This window comes from Micromys minutus (assembly GCF_963924665.1).
Source record: "Micromys minutus genome assembly, chromosome: 7".
Classification (NCBI taxonomy): Eukaryota; Metazoa; Chordata; class Mammalia; order Rodentia; family Muridae; genus Micromys; species Micromys minutus.
This window is the reverse complement of record NC_137976.1, coordinates 67,460,806-67,485,985: the sequence shown is the minus strand read 5'-3', so window position 1 is coordinate 67,485,985 and position 25,180 is coordinate 67,460,806. Positions and strand designations below refer to the sequence as shown.

The window sequence follows — 25,180 nt, the reverse complement described above, 5'->3', positions numbered from 1 at the left end:
AAGCTAGAATGATATGAAAGGAAGGAGTCTTAGTTGATGAAAAATGCCTCCATAAGACTATATATATTGTGGGCAGATCTGTAAGGCGTCTTCTCAATTAGTGATTGATGTCAGCAACAGCCCATTGTGGGTGGTGCCATCCCTGGGCTGGTAGGCCTGGGTTTATAAGAAACCAGGCTGAGAAAAGACGTGTGGAGCAAGCAAGTAAGCAGCATTCCTCCATAGCTTCTGTATCAGCTCCTGCCTTGCTTGAGTTTGTGTTCTAACTTCCCAGGGGTGAGGGAAAAAAATGGTAATCCCTAACCGTTCCAACTTGGTTTGATCATAATACTTTCTCAAAATAGAAACCCTATCAGCTCTTTGCCACTACAATCCCAATTCTTAATTTTGTGAGTTTCAACTATTTTCATTCAAAATTTCTTATAAGAATACAATATGTTGTTGTACATGGGTTGTTTTTCATGCTCTAATGTCTTCAAGGTTCATTCATTTTGCTATATGATGAAGAATTTTCTTTTTGAGGAACAAATTGTATTATATGCACATTTTTTTTAATCTGTCACCTTCTAATGGGCATCTAAATTTTTTCTTGTTGTAAATAGTGGTACAATGAGCAAGGAAACTCATCTTTGAAATCCACAGTTCAGTAATACTAGATGCTAGGCTGTATGTTTGTTCCCTTTTAATGTTTTCAGGAACTTTCTCATTCTTTCCCATCAGCTCTGTAGCTTTTCCTTCCCAACAAGTGTGAGACACCCTTCTGTTCTACAAAGTGCTGGTCTTCCAGTACTACTTGGTTACTATCAATGATCCTGACAAGGATGTGATTTCTCATTTGGATTTTGTGTTCATTTCTCTATGACGGGTAATAAGGAGCAATGTTCTTAATGTTTTGTATTTTGTATCTTTTTAAAACAGTTTTATTGTCATTTTCAAAACCTAAACTTGTTTTAAAAGTATCTTTTGTTTTATGTTTATTCTTATGGGCATTTTTCCAAATGTGTACATGTGTACAAGCACCTTGTGTGTTCCTGATGTCCATGGATGCCAGCAGAGGTATCAGATGCCTTGGAACTAATTATAGGTGCTTGGATGCAGGCTTGAGCATCCTAGGAACTAAACACAGGTCCTCTGAATGAGTGACAAGTGCTTTAACTACAGATCCATCTTTGTAGGCCCTCTTTGTCTCTGTTTCAACTTCTTTGTTGTAAGGCTTTCATAGATCTTTGAGGATTTGCCTGTTACTGGATATGTGATCATCTGTTCCCATGCAGTGCTTGCCTTTTACTCTGAGATTCTTTCTGTGAGAGCATTTCAATTTGATGCTGCTGCTCTTGCTGTCTACAGCCTTTCAATATGATGTCATTGCTCTTGCTGTGTAGGGCTTTTCAATACGATGTCATTGACCTTGTTGTGCAGAGCTTTTCAGTATGATATCATTGTTCTTGCTGTACAGAACATTTCAGTATGATGTTATTGCTATTGCTATGTAGACCACATGTTGAAATATATGATGTCATTGCTATTGCTGTGGAGAGTTTTTTAAACATGATGTAATTGCTCACTGTACAGAGCTTCTCAATATGATTGCTCTGCTTCATTTTGTTTCTGCTGTCTGTACTTCTGGTGCTATGTTGTCTAAATTATTACAAAGACTTTTCTCATGAAATTTATATGTTTTCTTTCGCAGAACATTTATATGTTTAGAGTCTTTTTTATTTTTTTGCTGGTGGTATATTAACCCCTCTAGTTTGCTTTCTTGCTTATTGAAATCCAGTTTTTTCAGCTCAGTTTTTCTTCTCCACTGTGCTTGTTCTCAGGCACTCATACAGAAAATACTTGAACTTTATGATATGTGTCTTTTACTTTCCTGTCTCACCTTACCTCTATCATTTTTGTTGTTGCTACATTGTTTTGATTATTAAAATTTGCAGCATATTTCAAAATCAGCAATGTAATCTCCCTGAGTTCTTTCTTCTCATGACCAATTTAACCAACCATTGTTTATAATCTTTTCTGTTACCATTTGAGTTTGAAATGGATGAGTGTTCTGTTTGTGCATTTGGTAAGTGCTGCTCTAGATCTGAAGGCTGTTTGAGCAGTCTTGGCTCTTCTCTTCCACAGACACATTTGTTTTTATTCGCTCCTGTATCTCCTTTTATCACTGTCTTTGTTTTCAGCCTCTGTAGTTCATTCCTTGACTTAAGCTTATTCCTGCTGACAGTACGGTGGACTGTGAATGAATTTGTTCCTTACCCCTTTTAAAATTTCCTTGTTTACTCCTAGTGCACAGAACAACTGACTTTTGGGCTAGTGAACTCTTTAAGGGAAGGACCATATCTGATCTGTATTTTACACCTTAATACACAATGATTAACTATACCCCCTATTTACTACTCATTTATGTATTTTTTATTTTCTTTTGTTGTTGATTATCTTTGTCATTTTTCTCTTCTATTTTAGGGCTCTGGTACTTCAGTAGCCCCTCCTCCAGTTTCTACTCCTGTCACGGGACATAAGAGAATGGTCATTCCACACCAGCCACCCCTGACAGCCACCAAGAAGTCTGCAACAAAACTACAGCCTGTATCCCAGGCTGCGCCCATCCCAGTGACTCCAATTGGAACACTCAAACCCCAGCCTCAGCCAGTTCCAGCCTCCTACACTACAGCATCCACTTCTTCAAGGCCCATGTTCAATGTGCAAGTGAAGTCAGCTCAACCCAGCCCACATTATATGGCTGGTCCATCCTCTGGACAAATATATGGTCCAGGGCCTCGAGGCTATAACACCCAACAGGTTCCTCTGTCTGGACAGTGTCCTCCTACAACTTGTGCTGGCACCGACTATGCATATATTCCACCCCCAGGACATCAGCCTGAGTCTGGATATGGGTATGCCTCCAACCAAGGTCGCTATTATGAACCCTACTATGGGTCAGGTCCTAGCTACGGGGGCAGAAATGAAGCTGATCCTACTTATGGGCAACAGATTCAACCTAATACTTGGAAGCGGGAACCTGGGTATCCCACTTCTGGAGCTGGAAATCAGAACCATCCGGGCATGTATCCAGTAAGTGGTCCCAAGAAGACCTATATCACCGACCCTGTTTCAGCTCCCTGTGCAACACCACTGCAGCCAAAGGTAAGAAATCTACTAACATGGCAACAGGGAAGAGGAAACAACAGCTTTCCCTAGAGAACACTGTTAAAGTCAGACACTCATGTACATTTCTTCTGTTAGCAGAGGTGAGTGTAGTCCTGTTTGCACAGTTCCAATATCACTGCTCTTCACCCTCCAGGACAAGTAAGGGAGGGTTAGCTTCCCAAAGGCTGAATGAATATAGTCTGTCTAGACAGACAGATCTAAGGGCAGAATCAAAAGTAATGTGGCTTCCTGCCATGACATTTTGTCTTATGTCTTTATATATGTTACACTTTCATGAACCCTGGGTTTATTTGCAGTATCTCATGTTCTGTCAGATACAAGAAATTCCCAGATCTGTAAAAGAAAAGTGTCTAATGTAATAATATGAGCTACTAACATTCAGAGCCCATGTTAAGGGGGTAAGAATTTAAGCAACATTGGCGGTACCACAGTGGCGGTACAGATGTGATAAAGTGGATCTAAGACAGACAGGCTACTTCCCTTTGGGAAGAAGTATAGACCCTGGGGCTTGTTTGTTAGCCCTTGTTTTTTACATCATGTATTCTCTAGGAAGGGCCTTACAATACGGTCTTTAACTCTGTTAAGAATGTTTGGAAATCCTTTGTGAAAGGAGCTTCTGAATCTATATGGACACCTTTTCATTCAGTATACCATTACTGCTTCTGACTATGTAAGTTACACTAGACTCCCTACTCATCACAAGTTGGGTTTTCCCCTACTCCTGGGACATCACATGTGTTCCCTCTCAGCATGAAATGAGAAACAAATGAGAATTACTATACAGAAGGTGAAATGAGAAAACTGAACAAGCTTTGAGTCTCCGGGAGGGAGCCAAGTTCCCCTTTCATTCAGAAAGCTGCAATGATGCCAGAGTTCAGGAACCTTTGCTGCCCTGAGGCAGAACGATAATCTGGAGGGGTAGATTGAGTAGAAGATTAAACGATATTTGTCTCGTCAACCATTTGCAAATTTTGACCAGATTGTCAGTTTCATGACAGATCATTCTCATACTCAACTTTGGAACAACAACCAAAACAAACAAACAAAAAAAAACAAACAAAAACAAAAAACTACCACCACAACAATAACAAAATCCAACCCCCCCAAAAAAAACCACAAACAAACAAACAGTTCTTTTTAATATATACTGGCACTGACTCATTGATCTTAGTAGAAAATTACTCTTATATCATTGTGTAATTATCAGGTTCTTAAAGGCCTAAGCTTTCCAAGTACTGTCTGAGATAGGCCAGATGAATCCACAGCCTCAGCTATAACACTTGTATCAAAGTGGAATAACCTTGATCACTTTTGAGTATAAGGTTTAAATACACACACACACACACACACACACACACACACACACACACACAAGGTAAGTGGACTTTGGCATATGAGTAATGCCTTTTAATCTAAAGGAAAGCTATCCAAAGACTAGGAAGATGGTTTTTCGGGTAAAGTGTAAGGACTACATTTTAAATCTTCAAATCTACTTAAAAGCTTGCTGTGTACATTGGGCCTTCTAGCAGCAAGGAATCAGAGACCAAGAGAGACAGGCTAGACAGACTAGCAACAGTACAAGTTCCAGTTTAGCAAGAGACACCAAGTGTTGATTCTCTGCCTCAGTCTATGAGGAATGTACTCTGATATTTAGAAAGCATGTAACTTTGCTGTTTCATTTAACCTTGTTTCAAAACAAACACAAAACCTAGCTTTTAATTTGGGGGCAGAATATATGTGCATGTAATACGCATCTGTATTTGCACGCATGTTTTGATGCGTGAACGTGACACATGAGGGTGATTTCATGAGTGTTCCTTCACAACTTCACACCTTATGCATAGAGGTCCACTCGACGGCTAAGTGACATTACCCAAAGAAAGACATGATGTAGGAATGGCTTGAGAGTGCTGTTCTACTATTGAGGTATCACAGAAAACAGACGTATTTTCACAGGCAAGGCATAGTTTGACCCTGGATATTATGAATCTCAGTTTCGCATTTGAATCTGTCGATAGGGAGTGTGAACCCTTGATCCACTAGTGTTGATGTGACCTCACCCACCTACTTAAGCCATGGGAGAATTTTATCAGCTACTGACTGGAAGGTGTCAAACTTTTGTTTCCTCATTATTTTAGGAAGTTAATTCCTCAAAATGACTAATTACATTATTTTTGATCTTGGGTGTCCTTGGATGGCATACCAATTTTTTAAAAACTGAAATATTTGTTTTTCAACAGACTAGTGTATTTTCGCATCATATTCCATTTGCAAGTTTAAAAATGGAAGCCCAGCCATGTACTTTTCACTGTGATTATGAAGAGGGTAGTTTGAGTTTGAGGTTTGGCCATGTGTCTATACTGTGGGAAGCGAAAAAGACAGAGGAGCACCATAGCATCTTCAGTCTGTGCTGTGGGCATCTGCTGATGGAGAGTGGTCCCCAGCTCTGATGCACCCTGAGCAGAACACTGCTAAAGTACCTTTGGGGAGAGGCCTACATTTTCATCATTGTGTCTGCTTGGCTCCAGGATGTGATTTCAACCTTCAGAAAGGAGCTTCCAGTTTCTCTTTGCATTCTTCTTAATATCCTTTAATCTGCTTGAAAGAGAACACGACTTCTTTGTCACACTTTCAGCCATGTTAAAGGAGAGTGTCATTTTCTAATTAATTAGGGAATTCAAGGAGTTGGAGATTTCCATAGCTGAGGGAGGACTGTTTAGTATCCCTGTTGGCTTCAGATTGTTTTCATTTATCGAGGTACTAATGGAAAAGGTGTTTTGTATCTTTAAACAGTGACCTTTCTGTACATTGAGGATTTCGGAACATTTGACATTTAAGCTACTAGAGTGTTTGTTTGTCTGTTTGTTTCTCCCCTGTGTTTCAGTTGAATGGTTTTAATTTCCCTACATTGTAGAACATGGGAAGGAGGGTGGAGGAAGAACTATAAAGGAAAGAAGGGAAGAAAGAGAAAGAAAATTATAACATGGAGGCCCACAGGGTCAGGACTGGATCTGTGGTCTCACAATGCGCTGAGCACTTAGTTTGCATACTAGAGAGACCACAGTGTGCACCCTGTACTATCGGAGCTTAGTTCCTTGAGACACACTGTTATAAGCAAGCCTTTGTAGAGAGAAAACCTTCCCTTTTCACTGGAAGTCTGTTTAAAGATACACTAGGATCTTTTCCCCCATGGTGATTTATTCAAGTAAACTTTAACCTTGTGCTTCTGTGTGGGAGCTGATTTACAGGTGCGTTTCCTGCAGCATCAGATAAGGTGGTGTGGCTTGTGGATGCTCAGATCTTGAAGGTCTTGAAGGATTTATGGTTCTTAAGCATGTAGTGATAAAGTTACTTTGGCATCCATTTTCTGGTTAGACCTCAGCCCTCATGAAGAGCTTGAAGTCACTGCTGCCATGTTGTGGGGTTCATTCCCTTACTGTAATACCTGTGTTAAATTCTCAAGTCAGTAATCTATTAAAATGCCGTTGAAATGCCCTCCAGGATGACGCAGACAGACTATTACTTTCTCATTTAGATCCAGGGCTTGGGAGATACATAACAGCTCAGGAAAGAAGAAGTATGGAAGGAATTCCCAGACCTACAATTTCTATAAAGCTTAAGGAAACATTTGAGAATGGTAGAGTAGCATTCCATATATCCCAGTTGAATCAACATGTGTAGATTCCTTCAGCTTCTTGCAGTGGTATGCATCAAGTGTACTGCAAAGAATTGCTGGTGTGTTAAAGAAGAGCCATACCTATTGGAATCCTTGTGTCCATTGCTCCCCCTCCCTAGGAGCAGAGGAACAGTAAGGTAGCATTCAGAGTGGGCTCTGCTGCTACCATCAGAAGGTGCATTATGATGAGAATGTAAATAAAACAATCATATGGGTAACTCCTCTTCCGGTGCTGGCCAGTTTACAAAGCATGTTGTGACCCTTAGGAATCCATGAATTTTTTGGTGAACTCCAGGTCCAAGCATTTCTTTTGCTCATTCATAAATCACGTGGCAAACTCCTGGAAAGCCATTTCAAATGCTTTGAAGATTATCTCTTTTCTCCACGTAGCAAGCAAGTGTCTGGAGCCTGGCATCTTTGAGTGTCTGGATGTCAGGTGCTTTTCCAGATGGACCATCCGTGGCCTATGCTATGGGCATGCAGCAGCGCACACGTCTATGGTGCACGGAGTGATGTCAGCAGCTTGATGGGAAGAGGGGAACTACCCTTAAATCCCTACAACCAGACTTCCTCTTCTCTGGTCATTGTCACACATGACCTTAAAAATGACACATGATGACCGTACTTCAGGCTTAAGAGAGGGAGTTGATTATATGTTTAGCAAGCAAGAATAAAAGAGAAGATGGGAACTCAAATGAACCAGTCATCAAATTAGGGGTCCAAAGTATTCAACAAAATTTGCCCCCGGGGAAACCCCTTTAGACGGCCAGCTGTTGTTCCTAGTAGAGAGCCCTGGACACGGCAGAATGTTCCCCTAAGCAAAGCTTTAAAAAAAGAATAAATAACAGTAGGAAGATATCATCATCTCAAACTAGGGGCTTACAAACGTCCAGCAGAAATGTCTGCAAGCTGGGGCAGGGGTCAGGAGTGCCCAGTGCAGCCCTGTGCTGAGCAGTACCCCCTTTGATTCTATTCCCAGCCCTCCGGCCCCCACAGACACTTTCTCATAAAGGATAAACAATAGGAACCTCTCTTGAAAATGCTTTTCCCTCTAACTTTTCACAAGGACACTGTGAAAAGGACATCATGGGCTGGTTATCCCATCCCCACTGCTGTCCCCCTTGTCCCAGAGGAGGCAGATCAGCCCATCACACACAAAAGGCCCGGGAACACTTGACCACAAGCATGCTGAGGTCTGAAAGTGAGGGCAACACGGTTTCGCTTACCACTGAATTCCTTTCTTTGTATCTCTCAGCTGCACCTCTAAAGTCCTTCCTGAGTATATATGTGTGTTCTGAGATCCGATTCAGATGTTTCCCACTGCACGCTAGGCTCTGCTCTCAAGCTCTGGTGGGTTAAAAAAGAAAGGACGTGTTAGCATTTTTTTTTCTAACTATACTGTTTACACTTTTAACAGGGATGCACAGTACCATGGTATCTTCAGTCTTCCTGGTTTTAGCCATTCTCGTGGAATTTAGTTCTATCTCATTGTGGTTTAAGTTTACATTTTTCTTTTAATTACTCACGTGTTTAACACATGTTCTGGCCATTCATATTTCTTTGTCTTAAGTTGCCAAACATTTTCCAGTTTTAACGGTAATATTACATGAAGCAGGAAGAATAAATATTGGCTCATGAGGAAGCATTAAATCTCAGTGATGGGCACAGAAGTCATATGAAACGATGGTTTCTGTCATTTTAACCCTGTCACTTATTAGTAAGGCTTTGTTTTGATTGTCCTCCTGCTTGTGCTGTGACTTGTAATCAAAATGTAAATATGGGTCTCCCTTCTCCTTGGGAGTCACAGGCCACTGGCCTGTGAGATCAGAAGGCACGGAGATGGTGAGCAGGGCTCAGACTGCTGGGGATATATGGGAAGGACTTGCAGAGACCACTGTGGAAGGGCAGCTCTATTGTTTTTTTCCAGGAATGGGGCATATAAGGGCTTTTAGGGGTACGGGTGGAAAGAACTATGATAACATAGCATCTAATTGTCTGCAGGCAGAGAGCCAGACAGAGACTTGTATGATGAGTTGTGTTATTCAGCACAAGGTCATTCTTCAGATAAGGTCAGGCAGCTTTGTTCAGAAACTCTGTAGACAAAGTCAGGCATGAGATGGAAGACCCACGGAGACAGGGAGTCTTCCATTTCCACCAACCAGGTCTCTATGACGCATAAACTCCTGTGTGGAGCCTCTCAGCTTCACAAACAGCTGTTCTGATGCTCTTAAAAGATGATCTAAGGCAACCCACACCTCCCCACAATATTAAGTGTCATTATCCAGAGCCCTGTACTAGTACCTTAAAAATGGTTTGTGAACATTTTTTTTATCTAAAGTTTTTATGGGTTGCAATAATTTTGAGAGCATAAATATCATGAGATTTTGCATGTTGACATAAAATGTAAAAACACATTTCAAATTATTAATTTTATCCCCTTGTTTCATTTTAATTCTATATCAAAACAAATCCCATTTTCTATATCAAAACATGCACCTTTGTAATTTTGTTTTCTTCTTGGCCAAGGTAACCATTAATACTGCCCAGTTTCAAAGGCAAGAATGTAGTTGTCCTCTTAGAAAACAGAAATGTGTTCTTTATTGATCAGTGATGAATATACAAACCAAATAATTTAAATAAATACCATTACGATTTTTTCCAACCATAAGAGAATTTTGGGGGTAGTGGGAAGGTCAGAGGCAGGGCCAATAAGACAATAAGTCACTCAGGCTGACCTTGAACTTACAGAGGTTCTTTTGCCTCAGTATTCCAAGTGCTCGGATTTATAGGTCAGAGCTACTATGCCCAGTTAAATTGGCTACTTTTAGCTAGCATGATTCCAAAAGTGTCATTGTTCCACAAATGAAGATTTACTTGTTATTTTAGGTCTTTGACTTTCTGGAAGATGGAAAATCCAACTTTTATAAATATACTTACCCAGTAATATGGTGTTTGCTCTATTTCCTACTTGGAATTTAAGGAATGTTCTTCAAAAAAATATGTTACTTTTCCTTTTTTTGAATTAATTAATTTTTTTTTTGCCGGAGCTTACTTAAAATTTAACTGTATAAAATTGCATGTAACTTTTTAAAAACATACTATATAAAGTGCACTAAGGATGTTTGTATACAGTGAGCATCTACAGCATGCTCAGCTTTACCTTTTCTAGTGTCTAGCCAATGCTAGAGATAAGAATTCAGTCCTTGAGGTCTGCCCAGTGTTCTTTCCACTGTGGAGTTTGCCTGTGTCCCTGGATGTCGTTGTTTATATAATTAGCTCATTGTACAGTTGTCCAAACATAAAATAGTCCTTAGGCCTCGTGATTTAGAAACTTATACTTACAGTTATATTATTGGGGCCTAATACAATATTGTATCAGATTTAAGGAGGTGAAACTACACTAAATCTAAAATCAAAATAATACCTCTTACTTTTATTGAGTCTTTATAAATATTTTTATCTGTTGTGTGTCTGTGGAGAAGTCAAAATGTGAAGTGTGTGTTGGAATCTTTGTGTTCTTTTTAGTACTCTTCATGGTCCATACATGTATTTTTTAACATCAGTTTAAATAGAATGACCTTAGGTGATGTCTTAATGTTCTATTGAAAAAATATCAAAGGTCATCAACTTAGTGAGAGAACCCTGATTTTTGACTCGGGGTTTTGAAGGTTTTCTTTGGCTTATTAAGCATTTTGGCAGAGAGTTGCTTACAAAACAGAGTTTGATCACTTCATGAATAGAACCTGAGGGGGGGAGAAAAAGGACTTGGGTTTGACAGTGCCCTTCAGAGGTATGACTTTCAAGAGTGAAAGACTTTTAAATAGGCCCCAGCCTTTAAAAGTTTCCTCTCCTCTGAATAGCATCAAACTAGACACAAACCTACAATAAGCATCCTTTGGAAAGCCTTCATCATCTGGACTGTAGCAGATGCTACTTACAGTTTTATCTCAGGAAACCCCATTAACAACCCTGCTACCCAGCCTTACACAAGACAGGCAGATGCTCACAGTTACCCTGTAGAGCTGATGCAGGTGGTCTCCGAAAGGACCATGAAGAACAGGTTGCTAAGAATTCCTGGAGAGTGATTCTGAGAAGAAGGAAAGTCACTGAGCCACCATGGCCTATGGACTACAGCTTTCTTTGGCTTTGTTTTGAAATAGCTTTTAAGTCCAGCCATCCTTGTCAATATAATGTGTATGGCTGCTTTATCCCAGAGCAGGGAAAGGAGTGAGCATAGGGTCCATCCTCTTGCCCCAAATCACTCAACACGGTTTTTATGATGCACGCGCTCACACACAGACACACACAGACACATGAATACACACATAGACCCACAATAAATAAATAAACAAATAAATAAATAAATGTAAAAAAGTTAAGTAAATACAATTGTTTGAAGCTATGATGCCTCTTTGTTTTGTTTGTGGTGTTTCTGCTGTATTTCTGTTATGTTTCCTGTTGTTAAGTCTTTAGTTAGAATGTGCTGCTCTTGAACACTTTAGGGGGAAAAGTAAATATAAAATTTCAACATTGGAGCCAGGGCGATGGCTCATAGATTAAGAGAACTTGTTCCTCTGGAGAGGACCCAGAGACTGATTCTCAGCACAAAGGGGTGGTTCTCAACCCACTGTAACTTCAGTTCCATAAAGGTTGACCTCATGATCATGGGAATCAATCATGTATGTGGAACCAATACATACATGCCAGCAAAGTACTCACATATAAAATGTAATAAAAATTTAAGTTAAAAATCAATCTACTGTTAGCAGAATCGTTCCTATAGACCTCCTGTTGCTCCAAGCCTAGTGACCTGCCCTTTTCAGCTTTTCTACGTAGGTATTAGTGAAGTTTGTCCATTCACCCAACTTCCATATGGTTAGTCTCTGGCATTTCTCAGAGCATAACTTTTATTCTTTGCTATGATAGGTGCCTCTTTAAATGAATACTATCTTTATTAAGATCATTTGCATTTTAACAATTTTTTAAATGGTGTGTGTGTGTGTTTGTGAGTGTGTTGAGTTGTGTTGTATTATCAGAGTCACTTCTTTATCCCTTCCAGGAAACCCCAAATCTTTAGCAGTCTTCTCCCAAGTTTAGCAACAGTAGATAGTAACTAATCTGTTACCTTCAATGCATATACCAATTATTGGCATGGAATCATAAATTGTCTTATATAACTGTATCATTAGCCTGGTATTTTCAAATACCATCCATTTTTTATGTACATAAATAGTTCTTTCCTTTCTTACTGAATAATATCTCACAGGTTTGCCAACTCAAATTTATCCTTTAACAAGTTGATGGCATTGGAAGGTTTCCAACTTGCTGTTTATATTTCTGGGGCTGGTCTTTCCAGCTGCCTGGCATTCAGACCAGCAGTAGAATTACCTCGTGAGTGACTGCTAGACTGGTTTGCAATGGCCCAACGTGTTTGGCAAGACTATTGTTATGTCCACACAGGAAATATACGAGGCACTTGGCTTCTCTACATTTCTCAAATTTCATTTGATTTTGAAAAACCTTTACTTTTTTGGTTAATTCACTTTTTGGTGAGGTCTTGCTGTGCCACCCAGGTAGGCCTCAGACTGTGGTCCTCTTGCCTCTGCCTCCCAAGCACTGGGCTTATCTCCTTGATCTAATTCTGTTGTTTGACTTTCTGTTCGGGGAGAAGTGCCTGTTCTTCCATGTACGTGCTCTCTTTCTCTTAGCTCTGTAACAATCAGAACCTCACACAAGTCGGGCACCCCTGGCCAATCAATAAGGCAATCATAAATGAAATGGTATTGATTGATTGTCATAGATTCGGGAGTGGCTTACATGGCATCGTAATGTACATTTTAAACAAATTCCTGTGTTTTAACTGTAGTCCCATTCTGTTCTGGTCGTCTCCTCGGATCCTACTTTGTATCATAATTGATTAATCCTCAGCTGCACACAGTCTGTTGTAGTCACTGGTGTGAATGGCCGAGCTCCCATTATGGCAGGCTTTCTGCCGTTGGCTATGCTTGAGCTGTTTTTACTCCCGGACTGGCATGATGAAACTTGATTCCTACTCAAGGGTCAGTGTGGAAATTACTTCCCACTCTCTCCCCCAGTCAAGCCTGCTCCTCCCACACAGTTCTCACGTCTCCAAACTGTTTGCTTTTCTCTTTCTGAAGCTCAGGTCCGAACCCTGGAGGCACCTTTAACATCTTCTTTCTTGTAGGACATGTTTGCGCGTAGATATGCATTCCTTAAAAATATATATAAGATGGGTGCCTTGTACTTTAGAGCCCGTAGCTGGCCATGCCTCATCACATCACCTGAATCAGAGTTGACTCTCACAGCTTTGTCTGTTTTCACCTGGTCCTTCTGCAGAGTGACTTTAGTGGAGTCCTGCTAGCTTGCTGCTGTCTTGGCTTATTGATGAGGTCCTTCCAGCAGTATCCCAGGAGAAAATCAAAACAAACAGAACTATGCTTGTAAGTGTCTGTCCACTTGCTACTCTCAAGGCAGCACTCCGATCAGTAGCAGTCACTTTTCGCTCAGCCATGCACTGGAATCCGGGCTATGGCTGTGCCTTCGCCTTCATTTTCTTAACCATTCATTCTTCGTTTCCTCGGGAATGTGTCTTGAAAGCACATTTTTTTTGGGGGGGGGGTCTGTTTAACTGCTACATAGCAAATGGTGACTTAAATATAACAAGTTGTCAATAAAAAAAATGTGTTTCTAACAAAAGAATGAGCAAGTCTTGATTTCAAAATCACCCCTCCTGAAAGTGATTTATAAGGAGATCTGTGATAAGTCCTGACCGTGTCTTCTGATAAGTGTGCAAGGCCCCCAAGCCCTGATATCACCTAACATGATACCCACTTCCTGCAGGAGTTGTTGGTGTTTTCATTCCTGTTCCTTCACTAAAGCGCTTTTGCTGTAACTCCATGTGTTGTCTGCTTGGCTTTGAATTTCCAAGTCAGAGACAAGTTGTGCCCTCCAATTTGGTGACAAATGTGGAGGTGCTGTTTATTGTAAAATGTTCTTCAACGTGACAAATTGTTCTCAGACTTTGCTGGGCTTAGGCTAAAAATAGGGCCTGAGATTTTACATGATAGACAGTCTTGTTGACTGTTTCAAAGCTCTGTGGATTAATAGCTGCCAATATTGATTATTTTTGTTAGACCCAATGCTAAGAGCTTATATGGATTGACTCTTGATATCTCATTACCATGCTCTCTAGATATGATTTTCCTTCTACAGATAACAAAACTGACAGAGATCAATTACTTTACCCGATTCTGTTTTATGAGCTCTCATAAATATAAACAGAGATGAATATTAAAATAAAGGGACCGATTTGATCATGTGACAACAGGCATTTTGTAAGATCATGCCTGTGTGTTGTGGCCAGGATTACACAGAAAATGATAAAATTTCCTTTTCGTTTAGGCTTGAATTCTATTCTTACCATCTATTTGTTTATTGTAGAGAGACAGTAAGACAGTGATAACCAGTCATCCCTGCCATGATTCATGCAAATAGTCTTGTTATAAATTGCCTGGTCATCCTGACTCTCCTTTGCCCTCAGACTTCTGCCTTCACCAAGTCAAACTCCCTGACTGACTTTGCTGTGCTGATACTCCTCATGGCTGTGGTCTCAGGAGTTAAGGATTAAAATGGCCCATTGAGGAAGAGTCTTTGAAGAAATGGCATTTGGGCCAGCATGGAAAGGATAGGGTGAGTTATTTCCAAGTTGGGAACAAAGACTGTCACAGGCAAAAGAAACAAGGTGATTTCAGGTTCCATGGGCTCGGCATTTACAGGGACAGAAAGGAGAGAGTTAAAGTATTGTCATCAGAGGAGAACAGACTAAAATGACAGAAGCCCACCCCACCCCCTACCCCAACTCTATGCGCAGAGTTTTCTAGAGGGGACAGCTTAACTGGAAAGGGCCCTTAGCATACAGACAGCAGTGTGCCCAGTATGCTTAGACTAGAGATCCCGGGGGTGGGGTACGGGGAGGAATGAAAGGAGGAAAAAGGACCAGTTCTCATAGGCATTTTCTTTGCCCAAAGTCTCCTCAGCATGATGGACTGAAGTCATGAAACTTTGAGCTAAGGAAGTCTTTTCTCATTCCAGTTGCATATGCCAGACATTTTTGATGCATTTATTTTGAAAAATGAATCCCATTTGTATGGCAAGCTTTCAGGATTTGGGCATCTGCTCACCTGTCCCCCCTCCTTATTCATTAATGTTTTTTCCCTGTAGAATCTCCACCTTTGAAGAAACTGGATCCCTTCTACCAGGGTCAGATATGATTCCAGTTTAGACCATGCTAAGCAAGAGACTCTGGGGAGAGCACCTCTCAGTGACGATGCTGGGAAGCGCCCAGATGTGCTAGGACTTTCCCACATGATGCCTTCTCCTGCTTTGGGCCTTTAGTCACCCTGGAAGTGTGTATGGATTCTAGTTAGACCCTGAATTTTTACTTTGTAGAGTACTGCGACTCAGGAGAATTGGACCAAAGACTATCTGCCCTACCTTACCTATTACATTTTTACTGCCATTAAAAAAAAAAAAAAAAAAAAAAAAAAGCTTAAACATGCTCACTAATGTGCAGCAAGTCTGAAATCCATGTCTTTTGATTTCAGGCAGGCCTCGTGCACTGAGCTACTGAGGGTCCTACTTAACATGGGGATACTGAGGGATGGCCAGGCAAGCTCATTGGCTGTTTTTCTAACAGAGGACATCAGGACATTTTCATTTCTCTATTTTCCTTGTCTAGTCCAGCGATTCTCAACCTTCCTGATCCTGCCACCCTTTTATGGTGACCCCCAACCATAAAATTATTTCCATTGCTGCTTCATAACTGTGATTGTGCTACTGTTATGAATTGTAATGTAAAAATCTGATATGCAGGATATCTGACACATGATTCCCCTCCCCCCATGAAAAGGGTAATTACCCAAAATTTGAGAACCACTGGTCTAGTCTGCCTTTACCGGACAGTTAGGAATTGTGTGTTGCATGTGATTGCTAGGCTGTGGGATGGAGGAAGCAGACTGGCAGAGAAGAGAATGCTGCTGGTCACCTGAAGCCCAGAGAGGAGTACTGCTGATCTGTCCTGAGTCACAGCATCTTCAAGTGAGGAGAAACAACTTGTGACAAAACCCTGAATGACCACAGAATCAAAATAATTTCACTCAAACACTCGAATTTTTCCCAAAAGCCAGAAGTATAGCCCTGCTTTGTGCCTTTGCTTGATTTTTTTGTATATTTAAAGAATAAATCATAAAAGGGCAAGGGAAAAGGAAATTCTTAAATATGGTGTGAAATCCCGGCCATTTATATCTGAAATTTAGAGTCAGTTGAGAAAAATGAATGTTGCATTTACTAATCACATTTCCTATTGATACAAAATAAATCTGGCTTGAAAGAGAATTAAATGATTAACTATCCCAAATCATCATCTCTGAACCCTTTGAATAGATGGGGATCTTTTCCTGTAGTAGAATTGCCAAGTGAGGGAGCCTTGGCCAGGTGTGCTGGAAGGCTTTGGGGTCATTGGTTCCTGACTCTAATCTTAGAGGTAGGATTGCTGATTCAAAAGCAGAATCAGGGTTGAGAATTTTCTATTCAAAGACAGAATCAGGGCGGAAGGGATAATTTAATTGGTCAAGTAGTTGTCTTGAAAGTGTAAGGACTAAGGTTCGATTCCCAGCACCAACATAAAGGTTAGGCATGGCAGTGTGACACTATAGTGCCATTGCTGGGCAGGCAGAGAAGGAGTACACACTTGTCTACATACACCAATGTAACCAGGCCTTGAGATCAAGTCTCTAAAGAATGTAGTGACCAATAGAAGACACCCGACATTATCTTCTAGTGTCAACACATACATGCATTGTATTCTTATATTTTGATTATTAACTAATGACATGGTCATAAAGAATTTTTGGAAATGGAAACATAAAATTTCTCAGGGAAATTCTAGTGCACAACTATTTCAAGTGTTTCTTCAGTGATAAATTCATGAAACTTTAGAATCTCAGACAACACATAAATATTAACCCTATTTTTTCCAAGAAGCCATTGTGGTCCATTAACAAGAAACTTGAGACCCTGGAGGATGCCTACATTGCTGAATGACCCTGAAACCTCCCAGGCTCAGAGAGCAGTTATGTGTTCAGATTGGTGGGTATTTTATCATTGTTGTTGATGAAATAACCACTGATTTTATGTGACACGAGCTCATACCCCTTATGTCTCTTACTCCTCAGTGAAGTTTGAATTGTGGCATTACCAGGCTGCTGTAACAGTGCCTTAACCAGCAGAACTTTACTTTTTCACACAGCTAGAGGTCGACAAGCCTAAGGTCAAGGTGTCTCAAATCATAACTGAGGACCTCTTGATATTTTCATATATATTGTGACTACAATTTTCCTGAACATTTTTCTACACATCTTAATGTAAAATCTTTCAAGAGGGGAAAAAAAAAACAAAGAGACTTTGTCTTTCTTTTAGTAACATTGATTTTTTAAAAATGCTTTGGTATTATCATTATTAAAATTTTGTAAAATTTCCTCGCAGGGTGTCCAAGACTCATTAATGTCACATAAAATTTAAGATTATCATTAAATGGGAGGACATTTTTTCTTAAGTGTCTTTTACTTGTGAAGCTAGCAATTTATACTATTAGCAGAGGTCCACAAACTTGTGATTCCTCCTCAGTGGGGTTCACATTGGTATGAGTAATGTGGGACTATGTTTGTACTCATTCTCAGCAGAGTACTGAACACCTTTGTGGTGAGAAAAATCACCTCTTTATGTATCACAGAAACTGTGCTCCATGTATACATGTTGATATGCATGTCAACTTGACCACAGTTCTAATGTGGTCTCCTCCTGGATCACACTCCTTATGCTAAATGTTACAGAACACATCCCTATCATGGGACTTTTGTCTCTATGGGTCAATGAACTCAATGGATATAGAACAAGGGCCATTAGAAATAGTCCTGGAACTTGTCCCTGTGACATGGTGACTGTAAACCATGTTAAAGTAGTTTGTTATATTCAGTGAAATGGGCCTGAGCCAGAAAAGTGGCTCAGTAGATAATGACTTGCCACCAAGACTGTCCACCTGAGTTCAGTTCCTGGGACAACTTGGTGGAAGGAAAGGCTAATTGTTTTTGTTTTGTTTTGTTTTGTTTTTTCTTATCCATTGGAGGGCTGAGACACATATTATGGGGTGGCAGCAGAGGAGATGGAGTGGATAAAGAAAGACAGTCTGTTAGAGACTGGTCATTCAGCTGAGTGGTCAGAGAAGACTTCTCTAGGAAGCTGCCTTTATTCTGATATAAAGGGAGTCTGGCTGATAGTCTGGAGACTCAAGAGGAGAATGGTCCCCACAACTGTTGTGCAGACATCTCAGCACTTCTCTGGGACTTAATCTGCAGTTGTAACAGTTTCATTCTCTTGGCTAAGAAGATTGCAGGACAAATGAGAGGGAATGCCCATGACTTGTGATACTTTATTGCCTTAATCAATACACCCCTGCTTTCTCAGATTGAGACTATCCAATCAGATACCTGTGCTGAGGACTCTGAGTTATTTCTTTAATAAAAATCTAAAGAATGTTCTACCATGATCGGTGCCTCAGTTCTGACAGCAGGGAGAAGGGATACTTATTATCACCACTATTAATCTCTTTCCATTCTCTCCCCCTGGTGCTGACCCTGCCTCAGACTCTGCCGTCCGTTTTCCTTTTCCCCATCTTTCTTATCTATTGACTCACGAGCGAGCTTTCCTTGGCACAAAGGGAGGACAGTCTAGCAATGTATCTCATTTGCATGAATCCCGGGCAAGTCATTGGCTCAGTGTTACCCAGTGTGACCAGACCCAATAGGGACATTTGAATATTTATACATTGCATAATTATTCCAGCTCAGAGGAGTCTGTATTTTAATTTTTATGAATGGGATATATGCCACTGCCAGCTTATTGAATTTTTAGCCACTGAGGACAGGAATGTATTGAGGCCCTGTTGTCTGCTAACTCAAGGACACCCACCAATCTAAACAGAAGCCATTGAGGTCATGGCCCACTATGCTGGCAAGTACAGGTCAGCTCAGCGAGTGTCCCCGAATTGAAAGAATGGTGGTTTCTACGACTGTTTTCAATGTCTTGATAAGAAAGGTAAGCATAGGCAGGCAGCCTTGAGGGTGACCACCCCGTCAGAGTGCAGTGGTGGGGAAGCAAGCCTGTCCCTGTATTAGCATAGTCCCTGTGGGAATGACTGCTCACAGAGTCATTCAAAGGACTTATGAGTCAGACAATTGCAAACCAGATCATCTGTTTAAGCAGAAACGATGCTCTGGAATTTAACATGAGATTTCACATGATTTTGCTTCCTAAGGTGACTTTTTAAAATTCTGAACAGCTTACCCAGTGGTGTAGATATATTAAAACCACATTAGGTTGGGTGAGGACTAGTGTGCTAGGACAAGGAATCTGCCAACCTTTTGACAGAGGCAGGTATATAGAGTTATAAAGTACAGGTAAAATGACGGAAATATAATTGAAAAATTCACGAGCATATCATTGCGGTGTGTTTGTAGGTCGGTCTTACAGATCTATCCCTGGTGGGTGCATCCTTGAAAATTGTAGACTGTAACACTTTTTCTGATTTATTATTATTATTATTATTATTATTATTATTATTATTATTATTATCATTATTATCATTATTATTATTATTATTATTATTATTATTATTATTATTATTGTATTAACTTGGGGGCTTTTGGGTTTTTTTTTTCCTTTTTGAGACAGTGCTTCTCTGTGTAACAGCCCTGGCTGTCCTGGAAACCACTCTATAGACCAGGCTGGCCTCCAACTCGCCTAGGTCTGTGTCTGCCTCTCAAGTGCCTTGATTAAAAGTGTACACCACCATGCCTGGCCAGCTTTTAACTTTTTGATCCCATGTTTTGCATGGTTCCCAACATAGCTTACTGACTCCATGGTGGGGTGTCAGATAAGACTTCTAGTTTGATTAGCCTAGAACAGAACATTACCCACTTCAACCAGAATACCGTTTCAGAGGAATTATGGAAGGACTGGTTGGAAGTATAAAGTGTGGTCATAAAATCTATAATACAAAGCAAGAACTAGGAAGCACTTAATGCTTCAGATCCAGCTCCATTTTGGATCCAGTGTCTCAGTCATTCAAGAGGCCATCCTGAGATTTTCTTAGTCATACTTAATGTTATCACTGGGGGTGGGGCTTACAAGTCTGTACTTCATATCTTTTACTTTCCTTATTTCTTCCACAGATACTCATGTCCACTTACATGCCAGGCGTGTGTGTGTGTGTGTGTGTGTGTGTGTGTGTTTTAGATAAAAAGCAGAAGACATGGAACGAGTCCTCAAAGATGGTTGGAAAAGAAATATGTGGAGAAATTAACTCTCGGGTCATTTCTGTAAGAACTCCTGGGTGTGGGAGACGGAAAAGATAGGAGCAGAAGCAGAGGCATCCCCTTAAGTTCTGCCACCTGGCACAGTGCTCGGGACTCCTTCCACCCAACCTGCAGCATACGGAGCACCAAGAAGGAAATGACCTGTGCCTGATGTTGCAAACGACATAGTGCTTAGGTTAGAGATTGTGAGTGTGTCCACTGAAGTCTGGATGGAGAAAGAGTAAACATCTGCCATCGCTAAGCTCACAGAAGGAGCCGAATTGTTACACTCTGGGTTGTTAGCAAGGCTTTGCTTTTTTGTGCTGCCTCTAGTCCCTTGTAGGGCCATTATGGGAAAGGCTGGTTGCAGAAAAGTCAGCACTGAGCTTTGGATTTGTCTCTAATCCCCTTTCATTGGAATTGTGGAATATAACTCTCAGAAGACAGCTTGTTCTCAAGAGCTCACCAGGACGTTTGGTTCTACTCTCCCCACAAATAATGTGAGAACAAGCTTTGCCAGATGATTCTGATGTGCCCAGACAGGGTGTTCTGAACCACGCAGAGTTATGTGTACAAGCACAAGGGAAATACAGATAATTCTGTGTGAGTATCAAAGAGGCTCTGTCTCTTAGCAGGGTGGAGTGAGGCTGGAAATTGCCCCAGCAGATCAGCATTCTATTTACCAAATCCAGAAGTTCTGTGTTTTGCAAGTTGTTACAGTGAGAAATGAAACGATATCCTGGGGTGTGGGGAAATGATGTAGACTTCACATTGAAATGGTGAACATTCATTTCCTCGTGCCCCTCAAAAGACACAATAGGCTCTTAGTAAGTGCTGAAGTGAATGTCAATTCCTGACTTGAGTTCAGTACTAAATAGATTACAGTGGCCAGGCTGGTCCTGGTTGGGTGTAGAAAGAAGACAGGTAACTGGGGAGAGAAAGAGAGGAGACGCTTGTCTAGGATACAGGAAAGCCTCACCAAGTATGGAGTGGAGGTTACATATGAAGGTGCTTATAAGGAAATGCTCTGGTTTTGTTTGTTGGTTCTTTGGGCAGATGGTTGGTTGGTTAGCTGGTTGCTTGGATGGTTGGTTGGATGGTTGGTTAGCTGGTTGCTTGGATGGTTGGTTGGATGGTTGGTTAGCTGGTTGCTTGGATGGTTGGTTGGATGGTTGGTTAGCTGGTTGCTTGGATAGCTGGTCAGTGTGTTTTTTAGGCTCACTGTATGTTCAGAGTCAGTTGTTCTACCTAATGTCTGGAACAGACTCAGAAATGAAAATGGAATGTTTTTATAGGATTAAGGATAGACTGTTATGCTCAAAATGACAGACACTCAAAGGATTTAAGTCAGACCTGTGAGATATGGGTGTGCCTCTTCTAACTTAAGTAGTTTGCACAGGATGTCCATCTGAGGCATGTTGTCCTTGCCTTCTTATGTATCTCTTTTATGCTATTCCATTTTTTTTTTTTTCTGACTTGTATTGGTCAAAATAACAGAAACTTGTCAAGGCAGGAGAAGCAGCTCTGACCTAAACGAAAGAACAGGATTGTTTTTTTATACCATGACAAATATTAATAACAGATTTTTTAAATCACACCTTCCCACACATAACTGAGATTTTTGTGTTACTCCTGAGCAAGTATATATACTGAGTTCTTCTTGAAGTAATTGCCCATACTGTTAACATTATATATACATAGGCTTCTCTTCATTTCAGCTTATTCTAAATGAGTAATCTGGGGTCAGCTTTCCACAGCTCAAGGACCTCCAGGGATGAGGGAGGGTATGGCTGTAGTGGGTTTGTCCCAGCAGGCGACATCCAGAGAAGTAATTAAGGGCCACATGTCTGATATGTAGCACACAGTGCTATGCTTTCCCCTGAGATGAGAATCATTGAGAGGATAAAGGAAGACTCTCACTGTGCATTTTGTATGACCTGTTTTTAAATAAACACCATCATATTCCAGTCAATTATCTCCAGGGTACATTGTGTTCTCTGGCTGGTTAGAGAGGGGGAGCAAAAGAGACACTGTCTGTTCGAAGTGGTTAAAAAAAGGACACATGATTTGAAGTGTACATTATTCTTTTGTCCTCTGAGTAATTTTATATAATGGGGGGGTTGGAAGATTATACAACACTTTTGTATGATTTCATAAATATCAAATTGTAGTCTTCGGTGAGAGACAAGCACAGTTAGGAAAACAAAAGAAGGCATGTTACGCTCAACACGGCAGTAATAGACATCGAAACACCAAAGGACAAACAAGCCCTTAGTTAGCCCTTCTGAATGGACATGGTCTAATAGCAGCAGCAGTGTAAGCATCCCATTGTATTGTGGCTTCGTTATATGTTTTGTGAGACTCGACCGTGACAGTACCAACATTATTTTTGTAGTAGCCCAGCAAGGGTTCCGATTCTAGGAACGTAACCATTATTTTTGTTTGTACCCTGCAGCTCTCCCAGGAGAGTAAATAGTGTTTTGGCTTGTGTTTCTTTTATCCGTTCTGTTCTTTTCACTTATGAAAAGATCGGAATTGTAGAAAAATGTGTTAGGGTATGATCATTAAAAAGCTTGGGTCTCATCAAGCCGGTGTTGGCCACAATAAAGACAAGTATTTACATGGAATTGGTAATCAGTGGGGGATCTTTTGTTTCTATTTGTCTTTGTGTTTTACCCCACTTTGAGGTAAAGTTGGAAGCAAGGGAACTTTCAGATGCCCAAAGTACAGACAGACTTCTGTTAATTCACATGGGGACTACACAGTCTCCCACAATAGCTGTGACACTTGGCTGTTCTGATAGAAACCTTTTTGTGTGGCTTGGGGTTTGTACCCATAGCCCTTTGATCCCCACCTTTCTCCTGATTGGATACGAGTTGGCCCTGATCATTCCTCCTCCAAAGGTCTTGTCGCATCAGAAGCGAACCGCATCCTTGCTTCACAGCAGTTAGCCCTGGTCATTACTGCTAACACTGGCCCAAGAATCCTTCCCTATTCATTAGCTTGGAGTAGTGCTTAAACTAGATCTAACACCACTAACACACTCTGTAGGTCATAGAGTGTTGCCCGTGTGTTAAACCATAGGGTTGACTGTGGAACACCAATGGTCGAATGCCCTCCTTCTCATCAGACCAACCCGTCCTCGGAAATTATTTATTTCCCATTTTAGACACTGGAAAGTGACTCATTGTGCCCTGGTAATATTATCACTGTAGTAATTTTCTTATGTGGCTCAGCTTAATGTTAGAGAAATGGCTAGTTACAAATCCAGACACTACAAAGATTGAGCTAAATATTCTAAAAATAGGATGTTTGGTTAACGTTTGGTAGTCAACAACTTTCCTTCAGCCACACATGGTGCTGAAGGAAGAGACGGAGTCTTCTTGCAGTTTGTGGTAAAACTGTCTTCTTGCAGTTTGTGGTAAAGTCCTGCTGTAGGAGAGTAACCTGTCCATGCTGAAGGTTTGAAGGATGCAGGGCCCATCTTTTAGGGCTGTTGTGTAGCATGAATCCATTTTTTTAACCGAAAAGATTAATATCTGGAAGGAAATTTTGTGCTTGTAGTTAATAGGTGGCATAAGACACTGTCTCAGGAATTTAGTTTCAATTATAATAAAATTAAAATATCAGAAAAACTGGTGGCATTTTGACTACTGAAGATATTCTCTAGTTTAGGTATGAAAACTGGTAGTTAAGAATGGGGAAGAGGGAATTTTTTTCTGTACTGGATTTATTCCTTTCTAATTTTTTAAAAATAGAGACAGAACTTTATGGCTATTCGTGTTAAGATTTTATAAAGAAAGAAAACAAAAGATGAGAAATTTAAAATTATCCAAGGTTAAAGTGGCCATATAGTGGCAAAATTGAATGATTTCACTTTGCTAGATTCTATTCACTTTACTCTATTTATCTAGAGACCGGAACATTTTAGTATCTAAGGCTGACATCTCATATCTTCATCTACATATATCATTATCTATCACATATATATATATATATATATATATATATATATATATATAATTATTCAATAAGGATTGGACACTTGCTGTAAGGCAGTATTTATATTAAAAAAAAGAGAAATTAGATAATTTGTCCCACTGGAATATTTATATTTTATGAATAGATAGAGAAATAAGATACTATCTTCTTCAATTTTCCAGTGGAACATATAAAAAAATAAATTTCCAAGCTGGAGTTTAGTATGTCAGATTTCAGTAGAGGGAAAGTTACAGTTTGGTTTTTTTGGGCAAATGGAAGCAGGCAAAGGGAAATACTTCACCTTCATGGTTGGCATGAGTGAAAGGTGTAGGTACCAGAAAATGCTCTAGTCATACTATGGAAGATTCATTAATATACTCCACCTTGCAGAAGACAGTGCAGAAGACAAGACTCACATGTTCTCCAGAGAGCTGAAGAGTGTGGGCCTCTGAACACAGAAATAATTCATGTTGGGAAGTAATATTCTTCTAGGTTTGGAGGAGCCCCTGAATCTAGTGGCTTCTCGGCGTAACAAAGCATCCTCAACTCCGCGTTCATATCCTCTAACAAGAGCGTTTTATTTTTTATTCCATGTTTATATTTTTAAATGTTTCTAAAAAAAAATTCGTAGTCAAGCATTGCAAAATGCTATATATGTATAATGTGGAATTAGAATTTTCTGATGTTTGTTATGAAAAAAATAAATCATAAAGGAAAAATTCTATCCTCGGTGAAAATAGTAAGCTCCTGAACACATTTAAAACTCAGTAAGACATGCTCAGTGGAAGTGTCCACTACATGGTAACTATTAGATGATGGAATTTAAAAATCACCATAGAAACAATGTCTGTGGGCTTATCTGTAAGGAGCTTTCGAGATAAGGTAAACAAGGCTGAAAGAGCTATTCTAACTGTGGGCAGCAGTA

At 40.3% G+C, this 25,180-nt stretch overlaps 1 protein-coding gene across 1 annotated transcript in view; it reads left to right on the top strand.

Annotated features, from left to right (window-relative positions):
* LPP (LIM domain containing preferred translocation partner in lipoma) overlaps window positions 1–25,180 on the top strand; it is a 555,231-nt gene that overhangs the window by 338,861 nt on the left and 191,190 nt on the right. The window contains exon 8 of the mRNA XM_080919338.1: window positions 2,464–3,144. Within this exon, the coding sequence (XP_080775464.1) occupies window positions 2,464–3,144 (681 nt within the window). The remainder of the gene's footprint in view (window positions 1–2,463; window positions 3,145–25,180) is intronic.